At 34.7% G+C, this 15,440-nt stretch overlaps 1 protein-coding gene across 1 annotated transcript; it reads left to right on the plus strand.

Moving 5' to 3' along the window:
- Positions 1-2,443: 2,443 nt before the first annotated feature.
- Positions 2,444-15,207, plus strand: AGR3 (anterior gradient 3, protein disulphide isomerase family member). The gene is made up of 7 exons (XM_060108742.1): positions 2,444-2,552; positions 6,873-6,936; positions 12,897-12,949; positions 13,491-13,567; positions 13,811-13,874; positions 14,320-14,403; positions 15,158-15,207. Exons 1-7 carry the CDS (start codon positions 2,444-2,446, stop codon positions 15,205-15,207), a joined length of 501 nt encoding a protein of 166 aa, XP_059964725.1.
- The last annotated feature ends 233 nt before the right edge of the window (positions 15,208-15,440 follow it).

Raw genomic sequence — 15,440 nt, forward strand, 5'->3', positions numbered from 1 at the left:
TATTCTTTATGTGTATTAATGATATTATAATAAACTAACATTCACCAAAAGTGACCCTTTAAAAATTATGCTGCAAGTAACAGTTGTTCCTCCCTGTTATTTTTTTATTGAAGTATAGTTGATTTACAATGCTGTGTTAATTTCAGCTGTACAGCAAGTGATGCAGTTATACATATATATACATTTTTAAAAAATATTCTTTAGGGGCCCTCTTCCCCAGGAAAGAGCACAAAGGAATGAAGTGGGAGTTTGGGGTTAGCAGATGCAAACTAGTATATATAGAACGGATAAGCAACAAGATCTTACTATATAGCACAGGGAACTATATTCAATATGCTGTGATAAACCATAATGGAAAAGAATATTAAAAAAGAATGTAAAATCTCACTCCCAGTTTTCTTTTATACAGAATTTTTACATAATATTTAAGTAAATGACTTACGTTAAATTACTTTTGAAAAGTGAAATACTGTGTCAGAAAATGCTAACTATCTGTGTTTTTAACACCTAATTGTAGACGTGTGGTTATTTGCCTTCGGAAGGCAATGTGAGTTGCTCCAGGGCCATGACCATGTCGTATTCATCTGTGTCCCCCAAGGAGCTTTGCCCACACATCTGATACTAGAGGATCATAACTAACTCATGTTCTGTTTATCGGGGAAATTACTGTTCATCCAAAGATAATAATATATAAATTATTGGCTTTGTCATAGAATATATTTACTATATATTTTTGGGGGTTTTTTTGTTGTTGTTGTTGTTGTTTTTGCATTACGCGGGCCTCTCACTGTTGTGGACTCTCCCATTGTGGAGCACAGGCTGCGGACGCGCAGGCTCAGCGGCCATGGCTCACGGGCCCAGCCGCTCCGCGGCATGTGGGACCCTCCCAGACTGGGGCACGAACCCGTGTCCCCTGCATCGGCAGGCGGACTCTCAACCACTGCACCACCAGGGAAGCCCTTACTATATATTTTATAATTTATCAATGTCAAACAGAAAAAAATATTTTGACTTTTAAGCAGAACAATCTGACAATAATACATAGCAACTTGAAATTTGAAAAAAAATTCAGTTCCTATTCATTCTAAATTTGGCAGCTTTAAAATAAGAAGATGGTGAAGTTATAATTCCTCTCTTTTGATACAGATTCTACCTACTAATCTCTGTCTCTCTCATAAAGAACTTTTCCTAATGCCTCCTCCAGATTAACTTTTTCTTAACTCTTTACTTCTAGAGATCCCTCGGAGAATCTTAAGGCAACTAGGGGCTCTCTTCTCCAGAAAAGAGAACAAAGGCACATAAAATTTTACATACAATTCAGGGATTTTTGAGACTCCAGTAGCTCAATCATAGACCTTCTAGAAGCTCACTGCACCCAAGTTTAGACCCTACCCTAGATGGTTGCTTCAATTTTTCCACTGCAACTTTCACTCTGACAGAGTCTGCCCTCCCCATGTTGGACTTTGTGTTCCAGAGTCAGCTGTCTTTATCCCCTACTGAAATCTACCCTTTCTTTGTTTCAGTCTTTATGGTACAAGATGACGCTCATACGGTAAAAGATGGCATGCTGAAATGTTTCACTGTATTAATAAGTTATAGGAACTTAAACTTCGATCCTTATCAGCCCCATGGTTATTGTTTAACAGAGCTTCTCAATACAAAATAATTTAAAAGTGGGTCCCTTGCAGATTAGGAAAGAAAATAATTTAAATAGGACCAAACTAACCATTTTCAATCCAGGAGAGGACTGAAGGGATGTACTGCTGGCTAGATAAAGATACTAAAATGAGAGGAATGAATTTTAAATAGGGCAGGGTTGTAAATTTAAGGGCAAAAGGCTGAGTAAATGACGGAAGGATAAAAAAGATAAGCAACTGTAGAGGAACTGAAGAACAAGAACCTTCATATTCTGTTTTTCCTCAGCTCTAATTTAAGCAGTATTTGTTCATGCCTAATCTTACTGTCTTGGCAGAGTTAAAATGTCATTTTAATCTATTAGATCAAGAAGAATCAAAGGGCAAAGAATATTTATGCATGACAAACGTCACCTTTCCATTGCACTTAGCAGTTGCAAGGCCTTTAATCAATATCATCTTATTTGAGTTTTAATGCAGTTCCATGAGCACTAGAATAGCATCAGAAGTAGGCTTTGGGTGCCCTGGTCCAGTTCTCTTTCAACTTCATTGTACTGCTCTCAGGATGCCAGGAATGTCGCTTTTCATCAAGTGGACATCTATTGAGTTGATTGTATTTTTACAATAATTTAAAAATAAAATGTGAAAGTTCTAGGTGGTTGTACCATGTCAGTTCACACAAGCAGAGCAATCTGGCAGCATAGGTTTGGTCTCTTAACAAATGTCTTAATGACAGCCTGAGGTAACCTACCAGATTCTGACAATTATTTTTCATCATCCAGCTGCTTCTGAGGGATTCTTGAGAAGATATGATGTTACACTCAGCTTTGGTCCCCTGTCTCTTACTCATCACGGTTTCTTCTAACCTTGCCATCGCAATCAAAAAGGGAAAAAGATCTCCTCAGACACTCTCAAGAGGTACTGGAATCTCATTTTATTTTCTGAACTCAGTCATTTGGATTGTTTTAAAATTCATCATCTCTTGCCCGTAGTCTAGTTATAAGGCCAACTCAATTAACTGAAATTTTTTGTTGTGTATCATTTCAAAATAGGAGGAAAAAAAAAAACAGAGAGGATCAGTTAATTTTAAAGAGTGAGCCAAATGAAATGAAAAACAATTTGCTGCATCTTCTACAGAAATAGTGGAGAACTGGTTTCATTGCCTACAACTTTGGTAACCAGAGTCCTGCAAAATGCTATTGATTGATTTGTTATATTGATATCCTAAATGCAATCAGGATTCCCTCAAAATCTGTTCCAGTGCCCTGTCCTCTCTTTATTCAGGCAAGAAAATAATTTGGAATGATTTTACACTGGGGTCCCCAGAAAATTATACTTTATCTCCACCCTCCAAGAATTTTGGTTAACCAAGTGTTTGCTATGCTGACTCCAGAAAACAGCTGCAGTATTTTTAGAGGACATAATCTAGATTCGTCATTGGCTACATTGAAAACATTTCTATTTTGCAACAACTGTTTTACTTTGGCCTGAGAAACAATTATATCTTCATCTGCAAAGAAATAATTCATAAAGAAAATTCTCAGAATTGATTCCTACATTTCCAGCTACCAGAAATGGAAAGAAAATCATTTGTCTCCAAATAGCTATTCTAAATTAGTAACACAAACCAAAAAATACTTGACTGGTACTTGGAATGGTAATGTGACTGGAGCAAACAAATGGAGATCAACTAGAGCATAATTTCAAATTTTAAAATATTGGCTTTCTTTCCAAGTTAATTCATTCCTTAACAGATGTATTGGGTGCCAGCCAATTGCCTGTCAGTGTTCAGCCAAGATAATTAATTCTACTTCAGTTTAAAATCACAGAAACTATAAGTCTAAAAAAATCAGCAGGTTTTTGTAAAATAAATAAAAGAGGGAAATATTTTCCTAAGTGTAATTTATCATGTACCTCCATATATACATACAACAGTTATAAAACAATGAACTCAGTAGCCTTAAAATGCCAAAGATCAAACTCACTGCCCTTAAAGACCCTCGAGGGCTGAGTTAAGCAGCATGCTGTAACTATAATTAAGGTACCAACATTCTGTGTATTCACTTCCAAGTGTCCACTAAAACTATTTGGTGAATTTTATGAAAAATATACTCAATACGTACAATAAGTTTTAAACAATGTGATGAGTCTGTTATTTCAGTTAAATTATTTCAATAGGGGAGATGACTGATAGCAGCTGGGAACTCCATTATTCAGAATTGGTTTGCATTTGGTTAAGCCTTTATCTTCTACTGGCACATAGAAAACAACTGAGAATGAGGATTTAAGGTAGGGGTGAAAGGGAAATTTGACTACAGCGTACCAAGTAGCATATGGAGCCTCTTAGAGTGCAGAGCAGCACCAGTTAAACAGAGACAGTGTTAGGGAGAAAAGGGATTATTAATTGGAAAAAGGTAAGAAATGGTTCAATAAAAAAGTGAACCCCAAATCTTAACTTCCTTTTAAACCAAAACTGCTCTGCGTCCAGCACCTGGTCCAGTGCCTGGTATACAATAAGTACTCAATAAATACATACTGGAGAATGAATAAAATCTCAGAAGATAAGTAAGCATAGCCAGTAATGGATTAGGAATTAGGAATTATGATAATGAAGAGAGAACAATAAGACTGTATTGTCTTACCTTCATACACCCAGTGCTAAGTGGAGCAAGGCATATAGCAGATGTTCCTTCAATATTTGTGGAACTAAGTTAAACAGAAGCAGAGAACAGTAATTCTTCCCACTGCTGACATTCTGGCATTGGATGATATTTGCAACAGAATAGGGAAATTAAGTACGAACCTAGTCTCACTGGCTGTTTCCAAAATAACTTTTATCTAATGCAAAACATGGCATAAACTTACTACCTGTGTTTGAGCAAAGTTGTAAAGAAAGTCTTTCGGGGTTATTACAGATAGGAAGTATTCCTGCTAAGGTTGGGGTACTAAGCTAACTTAAGATGTCTTCCAATGTTAGGATTCTAAAGTCAGGCAAAAACAAACCAACAACACTTCTGGTAAGAGGGTAAAATAATGCACTCACTTGGAAAAACTGTCAGAAAGTTAAAGTTATAGTTACCATTTGATCCAGCAATTCCACTTCTAAGGATTATACCCAAGAAAAATGAAAACATATGTTCACACTGAAGTTTGCACTCAAATGTTCATAGCAGCATTATTCATAAAATCCAAAAAGTAGAAACAACCTAAATGTCCATCAACTGATGAATGGATAAACAAAATGTGGTATACCCATAAAATGGAATAATATTTAACCTAAGAATGAAGTCCTAATACATGCCACAACATGGATGAACCTTAAAAACACTGTATTAAGTGAAAGCATCCAGTCATAAGATACATCGCATCTTATATGATTCCACTTATATGAAATGTCTGGAATAAGATAATCTATAGAGACAAAGTAGACAAAGTAGACAAAGCAGACGAAGTAGATTAGCCATTTCTTAGGGTTGTAGGAGATGAAAGAATTGTGTGGTGATAACTAAAGGGTACAGGGTTTCTTTCTGAAGTGATGAAAATCTTCTAAAATTGATGGTGGTGATGGTTGCACACTATGTAAATATACCAAAAAAATGTATATACTTTCAATGGATGAACTGTATTGGCATATGAATTATATTTGAATAAAGTTGTTATTAAAAAACAAACAAACCAAAACCCAACAGGCAAAAATCATGGGATCATATTTATCCTGCTTCATAATTCTGCTTCATAAGTCCTGGACATCTTTAAGCCATGGTATCAAAACCAGGAACTCCAGTCTGACAACATATGAAACTTATGAAAAAACTCTGGGTCCAAAATAGCCTGCAACTATTTCTATTTTCAAATTAATTCAACCTTTTTCATCCATAGACTGAGACACTTCCTGAAAATACTTTGAAATATTTCTGGATGTTTTGTGCATTCTTCTCCTCTATGGTCTTATTCTTCAATCTCTAATACACATTCCCAACTACTCACATCATTTCTTTAAAGGCTAGTGGGGGGACTTCCCTAGTGGCGCAGTGGTTAAGAATCCACCTGCCAATGCAGGAGACACGGGTTCGATCCCTGGTCCGGGAGGATCCCACAGGCCGTGGAGCAACTAAGCCCGTGAGCCACAACTACTGAGCCTGTGCACCACAACTACTGAAGCCCGTGTGCCTGGAGCCTGTGCTCCGCAACAGGAGAGGCCACCGTAAGGAGAACCCTGAGCACCGCAACGAAGAGTAGCCCCCGCTCGCCACAACTACAGAAAACCCATGTGCAGCAACGAAGACCCGACGCAACCAAAATAAATAAATAAATAAATAAAATTGATTCTTAAAAAAAAAAACTAGTGGGTTCTCTCTCTACCCATTGTGTTCTGTTTCCCTCTCCTCCACTCTTTTGGATGCTTCCAAAACAAGGGTTTTATTGAGTCTCTCAACCATGAAATTCCCACACCAGAATTTTTTTTTTTTTTTTTTTTTTCCTTTTTGCAGTATGCGGGCCTCTCACTGTTGTGGCCTCTCCCGTTGCGGAGCACAGGCTCCGGATCCACAGGCCCAGCGGCCATGGCTCACGGGCCCAGCCGCTCCGCGGCATATGGGATCCTCCCAGACCGGGGCACGAACCCGTATCCCCTGCATCGGCAGGCGGACTCTCAACCACTGCGCCACCAGGGAGGCCCCCACACCAGAATTTTTTTCCCTGTTAAAACTCAAAGCAAAATTTGAAATTCCTTTTTTTCAATGATGTGTTATGACTTTGAAGGAGTCAGCATCTCTTGGCACTCAAGATTCAAAGACACTGTTCAGTATAGCCCAAAGTATTCCCGATAGATTTACAAAGATTAACTTAACAAAGATTTACAAAGATTAACTTAACAAAGATTAATAGATTGCAAAGATTAACTGTTATTTCCTCCTGTACACTCTGAAAGTGAGAGGTCTTGCATGGTCCAGAGATGTCCTTTCAATCACCACTAATCATAATAGCATCTACTGAACACTTACTGGGTTCAAGGCCATGGGCCATAAGATTTAAAACATAGTCACAAAACCTCAGTAATATCACCTGAAAGGACACAACCTCTTTGTATCTAGTTATAATTATGTATCCTCCATACCTTATGTCAGACAACTGCTTGGTAGCTTAAATATCTATAGATAGATACCTGCTTCTCACACTCCCAATTCAGAACTCTTTGGTAGTCCTGAGTTAACACATTGATTTCTCTCTTCTGTTTAGGATGGGGAGATGACATCACTTGGGTGCAGACTTATGAGGAAGGTCTCTTTCATATTCAAAAAAGGTAAAACACCTCTCAGTTAACTTTGACAGATGATACAGATACCTCCTCATAGGACAGCCAAACACTAGCATGTTTGCTTTTCAGAGGATACAATAAGAATTTGCTCTGATATTGTATGCTGTTTGGACTAAGAGTTGCTATTAGAATTTTTTATAAACAACAGCTCTAGACACTTTTGTATTAATTTCTTAATTATCCAATTAGCTAATTATCCAATTAGCTCTTTTATCTGAGGAATAACTGACTTAACATTATATTAGTTTCAGGTATACAACTTAATGATTGGATATTTGTATATATGCAAAATGATTACCACAATAAGTCTAGTTAACATCCACCAAGCAAACTTTTGAATATAAATTGTATAAACAAAACAGCATCACTCACTGGGCATTATACAAGCTTAAACAGGAACCTGACTTATAGCAGCACTTCTCAAGGCTGTCTGATCATCAGAACAACTCAGAGAGCTTTTTTAAAAATCCATATTCAGGGTCAACTACTTACTGAGTATCCACTTCTATGTGCCAGGCGCTCAGTGACCAAGAGTGATGTGATTTACTAAAGATCTACTAAATCTTTGGGGATGGAGCTGAGAAACTTGTACTTTTAAAAGCACCCCAAGAATTTATCAAATATCTAAAGAATGTTCAATTCAACTCTTTGAAGAAAAAGAAAAGATTCCAAATAAGAATTGGGTAAAACACTCTCAACACCGGACAAATATCAAAAAAAAAAAAGAAGTCTACAGAATAATCTTATTTCCAAATAGAAATGTAAAAAACAAACAACATATTAGCAAAGAGCAGACAGCAAAACACTAAAGAATATACCCTGATAAAGTGAGATTCAGTCTGGGAAAGCCAAAAGATTCAAGATTAAGAAATCTATTAATTAAAATAATTTAATATTTATAAGGACACAAATCATACAAATATCTCCTATCTCCACAAATGCTAAAAAAGCATTTAATACAATGCCAAATCCATATTTGAAGTTAAAAAACTTATCCATCCCAGCAAAAAAAGTCAACATCATGCTTACTGAGGAAAAACAAAGTATCTCACTGATGGATTCTTTAATCACTACAATTACTGACATTGTTCTGGAGATAATAACCAATGCAATTAGATGAGAATAACTTACAAAGGAGAGAGTGAAAAAATTTTCATTTGCAGCTGATGACTGTGTTTGTGAAAAACTTGAGAATCAGCCCAAAGTATCAGAACTACGAAGATTCAGTTAAATTAGATGAGACTAAATTAATACCTAGAAATCGACAGCATTTATATATATATAATCAAAATAGTTAAAGGCACTTATAACATACCTTATATAAAATAGCAATAAAAAAAGATGAAATATCCCAGGATAAACCTGACAGAAAATGTACAAAATCTGTATGAACTAAATGTACTAGTGAGGAAAAAATTACAAACCTATGTGAAGGGATATCATGTTCTTGGATAGGAAGATTCAACATCATAAAAATGTCAATCCTCTCTATAGTTAAAAAATTTGTTAAGACAATCATAATATATTAGTACAAGTTCTTAAGTGATTTTAAAATTGAAATGGAAACACAGACAGACCTAAATAGTTAGGAACATTCGGAGAAGAAATCAGTGGGGACTAGTCCTTAATCAATATGAAACATTTTAATAACACAGTATGTTACCGGTAAATGAATTGAATAGAATGGAGAGAACAGAAAACTGGATACTACAGAAATTGTTTACATGATTAAGTGGCATTTTGAATCAGGAATAGGAGAGATAGAGTATTAAAATAATTGTTAGAATTTGATAGCCATTTGTGAAAAATAAAAAAATTTGGATCTATACCTCGCATTTTACATTAAAATAAATTATAAAGATTAATTATAAGGATGAAACCATTAAGGTACTAGAAGACACTATTACAAAACTGTTATTTCTTTAAATTCTTGGAGTAGGGTACAATTAGGGTGAGGCATGAGGGATGTCTAGGATGCAAAAACAAAGCACTTAATTTTTGTGCCCTAGATGCTACTCTTGCCTCACCCTAGTCCTCCTTTAGAGTTGAGTATGGCCAAAGGAAAAAAAAAAAGAAGAAAGAAAAATCCTTAAAAAAATGACTAATATTTTTGATTATGCAAATTTCTGCACAACCAGAAATTTATCATAAGCAAATGAAAAAGGCAAAAAATACAAAACAAACAAAAAACTATAGCACATATTACAAGAGTGACTTTCTCTAATATACAAAGTACTCATATAAATTAATAAGAAAAAGGTCAAGTCAATGACCTTGAAAAAATGAACATAAGATAGGAAAGATAGTACACAGAATAAAAAAATTAGTAACCTAAACATATGAGTAAGATTATTTTTTTACAGCTTTATTGAGATATAATTTACATAAACATTGTGTAAATTTAAGGTGTAGAATGTGATGATTTGATGTATGTATATATTGCAAAATGATGACCACAATAAGGTTAATTATCACCTCACATAGTTAACGTGTGTGTGTGTGTGTGTGTGTGTGTGTGTGTGTGTGTGTGTGGTAAGAACTTTTAAGATGTACTTTCTTATCAGCTTTCAAGTATACCATACAGTATTGTTAACTCTGGTTATCACTAGATTCCCAGAACTCACTCATCTTATAACTGGAAGTGTGTACCCTTTGAGCACCTTCACCCAGTTTCCCCACCTCCCAATCCCCACCCTGGGAAACCACCAATCTACTCTCTGTTTCTCTGAGTTTGGTTTTTACTTTTTTTTTAATTCCAGATTCTACATATAAGTGAGATCATATAGTATTTGTCTCTGACTTATTTTACTTAACATAATATGCTCAAGGTTCATTCATGTTGTCACAAATGTACTGAAAGTCACTTAGGTTGCTTCCATGTCCTGGCTATTGTAAATAATGCTGCAATGAACATGGAGATGCAGATATCCCTTTGAGATAGTGAAACAGTGATTTCATTTTCTTTGGGTATATACCCAGAAGTAGAATTGCTGGATCATATGGTGACTATTTTTTATAAGAAAGTAAAACCACATTAACTTCCCTCTTTCATCTACTGGATAAAAGAATTAAAAGCTCAATAACCAGTTTTAGTGAGAGTAAATACTTACCTCTCACATCATCAGAGAGAATATAAAGTGGTACAGCTTCTAAGGAAAGTATATACAGTGCATCAAAATTATAAATGCACATACTCTGACGCAGAAACTCCACTTCTGGAAATGTATTTACAAATATACCCACCCATGTGCAAAATTATATGTAAGTAACATCATGTTCACCAAAGCATCTTTTTAAATGTTTGAAAACAATCTAAACATAAAAGGTTGAAAAGAATTTAAATATCTATTTTGAGGAGACTAATAAAGTAAAGATGATCCATATAATGGAATATTATACAAAAGCACAAGGGAATAATATCCAAGATATACCATTATGCTAAAAAAGCCAAATGCAAATACATGTGTATAGCGTTCTAGTATTTGTATTTTTTAAAAAGAAAGGATATATATATATACATATGGACATGCATATGAACATACACAATTCATAATCATATACATTTACATAAGTATATACACAAGCATATGCATATGCACGTGTATTTTGTTAAATGACCTGAAAAACTCTGGAAGCAAACTTAGATTCTTAGTAACATTGCTTACTTCTTGAAGGCAGGACAGGAGAGAGAATTTTTACTTTTTTAACTTTTGAATTTTAAACCATCTGAATTTGTAACTTATTTTCAATGAAAAACATGTAGAATTTTAAAAGATAATTGACCAAATGATGCTGATAAGCAGCTAGGCTTGGAAGGCTCTGGTTTTAGGGCATCTCAGAAGTACAGCTCCCCAAAATTTTTACTCTTTCTCTCACTCGAGTTTCTCATAATCTGATGTGCTAGTTCATAAGATTTTTTTCCCCAATTTAAAATGCTTTATTTTTTAAATTCTTTTTAAAATTCTTTTCCTATTTAGGTTATTACAGAATATTCAGCCGAGTTCCCTGTGCTATACAGTAGGTCCTTGTTGGTTATCTATGGTAGTGTGTACATGTCAATCCCAAACTCCCAGTCTATCTCTCCCCCCACCCTTCGCCCCTGGTAACCAAAAGGCTAGGGACCACCTGTTTTATTGATAATTTGGTCTGTGAGCTAAGGATGATTTTTACATTAAAAGAATGTTTTTAATCAAAAGAAGAATAATATCTTGTGACACATGGAAGTTAGTTGAAATTCAAATTCCAGTGTTATAAATTAAGTTTTACTATAACGTGGCCACTCTCACCTTGTTGCATATTGTCCATGGCTGCTTTCGTGCAATAACAGCAGAGGTGAGCGACTGTGAACAAGACCACATGGGCTGCAAAACCTCAAATACTTATCATCTGCCTCTTTGCTTTAAAAGTGTCTGAGTCCTTTTTCAGGGGTTCCTAATTCAGTGTCTGCCAGAAACAGAAGCTTTTCCTAAAACGGATTACTGTCTTGGTTTGACTGCCTGAACAACCCATTCAAAGTTGAACTGTTAAGACTGAGTATTCTGTGGTCTTGATACATTTTTCTTTGGACTCCAGTTGGCCAGAATCTGATGGAGAAATTAGCTTTCCAAGCGTTACATCAATGTCTTTCCTTACACAGAGTTATCCTTATTTCCAGATGTTGTGCTGGGAAGAAAGGGTAGCAGTTCAGGAAATCAGAATGACTCATGCCCCTGAATTGTTCTGCCTCACAGGACACCTCTATCTACCTAAGTGCAATCAGAGAAAAAGTTATCTAGTAAAAGAATTACTACTTGGTGCTTAGCAGGTCTAAGTTCTGTATGTGTCTCTAGAGAAATGTCATTGAATATTCTTAGGCTCAGTTTTCTACTCATTAAAAAGAGGTAATAATATTTCATTCATTGGATATCTAATCTTCTCTTTCACCAGTAAATGTGAAGTTGTTGGCAAATGTTAGCTTTCTATGTTATAAATTTTAAGAGATAAGTTGTAGGATTTATTCTTACCTAAAATTAACTTATATTCTAAGTTTGAGGATTAAATGAAATTATTTACACTTCAAAGTGTGTTATTTAACACTTTTGAGACTAAAGTTTGAAAAAACAGGATTATTCAGTAACAAGTATTTCATATGATTACGTCTGTTGTTTTTAAAAAGATTTATGCTTGATACATACACACTCGTCTATCTTTTTTGTACCTAGCATCCTTGCAAAATTAAAGAAACATTTTTAAAAACATCTTATATACCCGAATCATAATGATTTTGTCCTTCACTGTAGTTAACATTCTAATTTTTCTCGTATTCTAAACAGCAGGGTAGTCAATGAGCTACCAGCAAAACTTGTCTTCAGAGAGTTAAAATCAAAATGACACTGAAAAATATATAGGAAGGGAACTCTCCCTGAGACTGTTGGTAATTGTAAGTTGTGACAAGAATAAAAGGTTGTGAAAATGGTCAAATATTAATAGACTTTTTGAAAAACTGAAAACAAACAAAAAACCTAAGTAAAAACTTCGACACTTCCAAAATTTTATACCAGATGTTCATTGGAAATGAATACTACCTTGTTCATAGTATCCTTTCATCTATGGAGACAGAATTGACTTTTATTTTTCTAACTGTACTACAGTATACATAAGAACTGCCTGGTAAGCTTGTTAAGCTAAGGATTCCTGGACCTCAACCCCACAGATGCTGATTGAGTGGGCCCAAGAGGGAGCCTGAGAATTTACATTTCTAATGAGCTACATTTCTGGTGACGCTGATGCTTCAGTGCTGAGGCCATGTTATGACTAACAGGACTACAGACTACAGTGCTGTGATTTGTCAGGCTGAGATGTTTACTTTATGTCTCATAGAAAGTATGAGAATCTTAAATCTAATTTCACTGTACATTTTGACTCAAATTAATCACTTGGCTCAATTCCACACTCTTTCTGTTTAGTAACAAGCCACTGATGGTTATTCATCACTTGGAGGACTGTCAATACTGCCAAGGTAATTTTTGTTCCTGAGATCTTATTTTATCTCCAATATGAAGTAGGAAAGTGACCTAGTTACAAATTGTTAAGAAGGCACTCAGGAAACTCTATTCCAAAAAAAAAAAAAAAAAAAGACAACTGCTAGAGTACCACCATTTTACTAAGGTGCTTAAAGACTGCAATGATTGTTAGTAATCTATTGAATATATTTATATTATATGTCCTTTAGAATTTTATATCCTTCTTCCTCCCCTGCCCCCCCCCCAAAAGGTAGGAAAACTGGCTGAAAGAAGATGCTGTTTTAACCAATGAGTCAATGAATTACATGACATTATAAAACTGGTGATTTCATCAATGTGATTCTCTCTTGATGTCTTCTTGGATAGACTCTGTCCCTCATTGCTTTCCAATGAGAGACTAAGTGGCAATGGGCCAATGAACTATTTACATCCAAGTTACAGATGCAAACAAATGCAAAATACTAGCTTAATTTTGCTACATTATATTGAAGGCATCTTGATCCTTGAAACTAATTGACATTATGTTTTCTCCCACAGCACTAAAAAAAGTGTTTGCCCAAAATAAAGAAATACAAGAAATGGCTCAGAATAATTTCATCATGCTGAATCTCATGGTACATGACCTCTACAATGTTTTCTTAATATCTCAATTCAGTGGAAAAGCTGAATCTCTTTTTTTGTCTTTTTTTAAAGACAAAAAGAGCTATAAAGTATTAGTGGATATAGAATGTTCTATAGAATTGTAAGAGGCCAAAATATACAACTTACTGAAAGACTTGTTTACATAAAATATTTTTAAATCAACTGTTAAAGACAATCCAATCCAATAACATTCTTTTTTTTTGTCTTTTTCCTAGCATGAAACCACTGATAAGAATTTATCACCTGATGGACAATATGTGCCTAGAATCATGTTTGTGGGTAATTGTATAATCTCTTTCCATCAGATTTAGAAAATCAGTAGCCTTCTTGCTTTTATTTACTTTTAAATGCTAGTTCAAGTACTATTCCTTTTAAAGGGAAGTCATTAGTAACCCAGTCAATAACAGTTCTTGTTAGGTCAACAATCAAACTCATTATATCTATAACTTGCAACTTATAAATTTTAAATTTTAATTTTTTTAATTAATTGATGCTATGAAATCAATATCCCAATGTAGTTTCTGTATCGTTCTCTAAACTATTATATGTTGACAGAGACCTGTGACACACTAAAATGAGAAGTCAGATTAACTCATAATGAATTCATATGTATGAAAGGTGATTTTGCTTATAAATTTGCTTAACGTTTGTTTTAGAGTAAAAGGCAAGAATGATTTTCAGAATATTTTAAATAATATGTAAGGGACTTATTTTTTCTTGGCAGATCCTTCTTTAACAGTCAGAGCTGATATAACTGGAAGATACTCAAACAGATTATATACATATGAACCTCAGGATTTACCGCTATGTAAGTATTCACAAATTATCTTGAACAGTGATACTAGCAACACTTGACTGTTAGAAGGGTCAATGTTACCCTACATGGGTGCTTCCCCACAAACAGTGCTACCCACACATCACAGTCCGTGGGGCTGGTAGTGGTGATAGTGGTTAAAATGCAAACTCTTAGCTCCCATCAAAATCAGAATTTCTGGGGCACCTCAGAATCTCTTTTTTCAACAGGGATCTCTAATAGTTCCTATGATCACTAAATGTTAACACCACCAAAAAGAATAGAGTACACATGAAAATTAAACCTTAAGAAAGCCAGTCCATTCTTCTGGTATGAAAGATTATATGTGATTTCCTCAAAGTGATCATAATTAAATCTTTTCTCTTCCTTTAATGCCTATAAGCAAGGAGATACAGTCTGACTTGGGACTTTCATTTTTACAACATTCACTATCAACTATGTTTAATAAGAGAGCTATGCCTGTCATATCCAGCAATACTGCTACAAAATAATAAGTTAACAAAACAGGTACTCCCTCAAAATTCCTTTGATAAATTTTTTTAACATTAAGTTAATTAACCAGCTCTGAATGGTCTAATCCTTAAATTTACATATATACTTTTAGCATAGTATTCTTTAAGGTTGCAGATAAATCCCCAAATCTTTATAGCTGTTAATTTTAATGGGCCAGTTTTAAATTCAGGGGTTAATTTAAAAATTTGATACTCTCATTTACTAATAGAATAATATATATTTACTTCTATTACAGTGATAGAAAACATGAAGAAAGCATTAAAACTTATTCAATCCGAGTTATAATGTATTACCTCTAAGAGGTCAAATGTCACGAAGAAAAACTTCTGGCTAATTGACTAATACTAATGGGCGGCTAAATGAATTTTGTAACATTACCATTTAGATTTTTAATGTGTTTGAATATTCTTAGGAAGGTAAAATGATATTTCAATAAATATCAAAACCAGAGCATGACAATATTGTGGTTTGATTTCTGCCTGCATCTGTAGCAAAGAAAGCTTGCTGATAGTTATAGT

Source organism: Mesoplodon densirostris, chromosome 9 (assembly GCF_025265405.1).
Source record: "Mesoplodon densirostris isolate mMesDen1 chromosome 9, mMesDen1 primary haplotype, whole genome shotgun sequence".
Classification (NCBI taxonomy): Eukaryota; Metazoa; Chordata; class Mammalia; order Artiodactyla; family Ziphiidae; genus Mesoplodon; species Mesoplodon densirostris.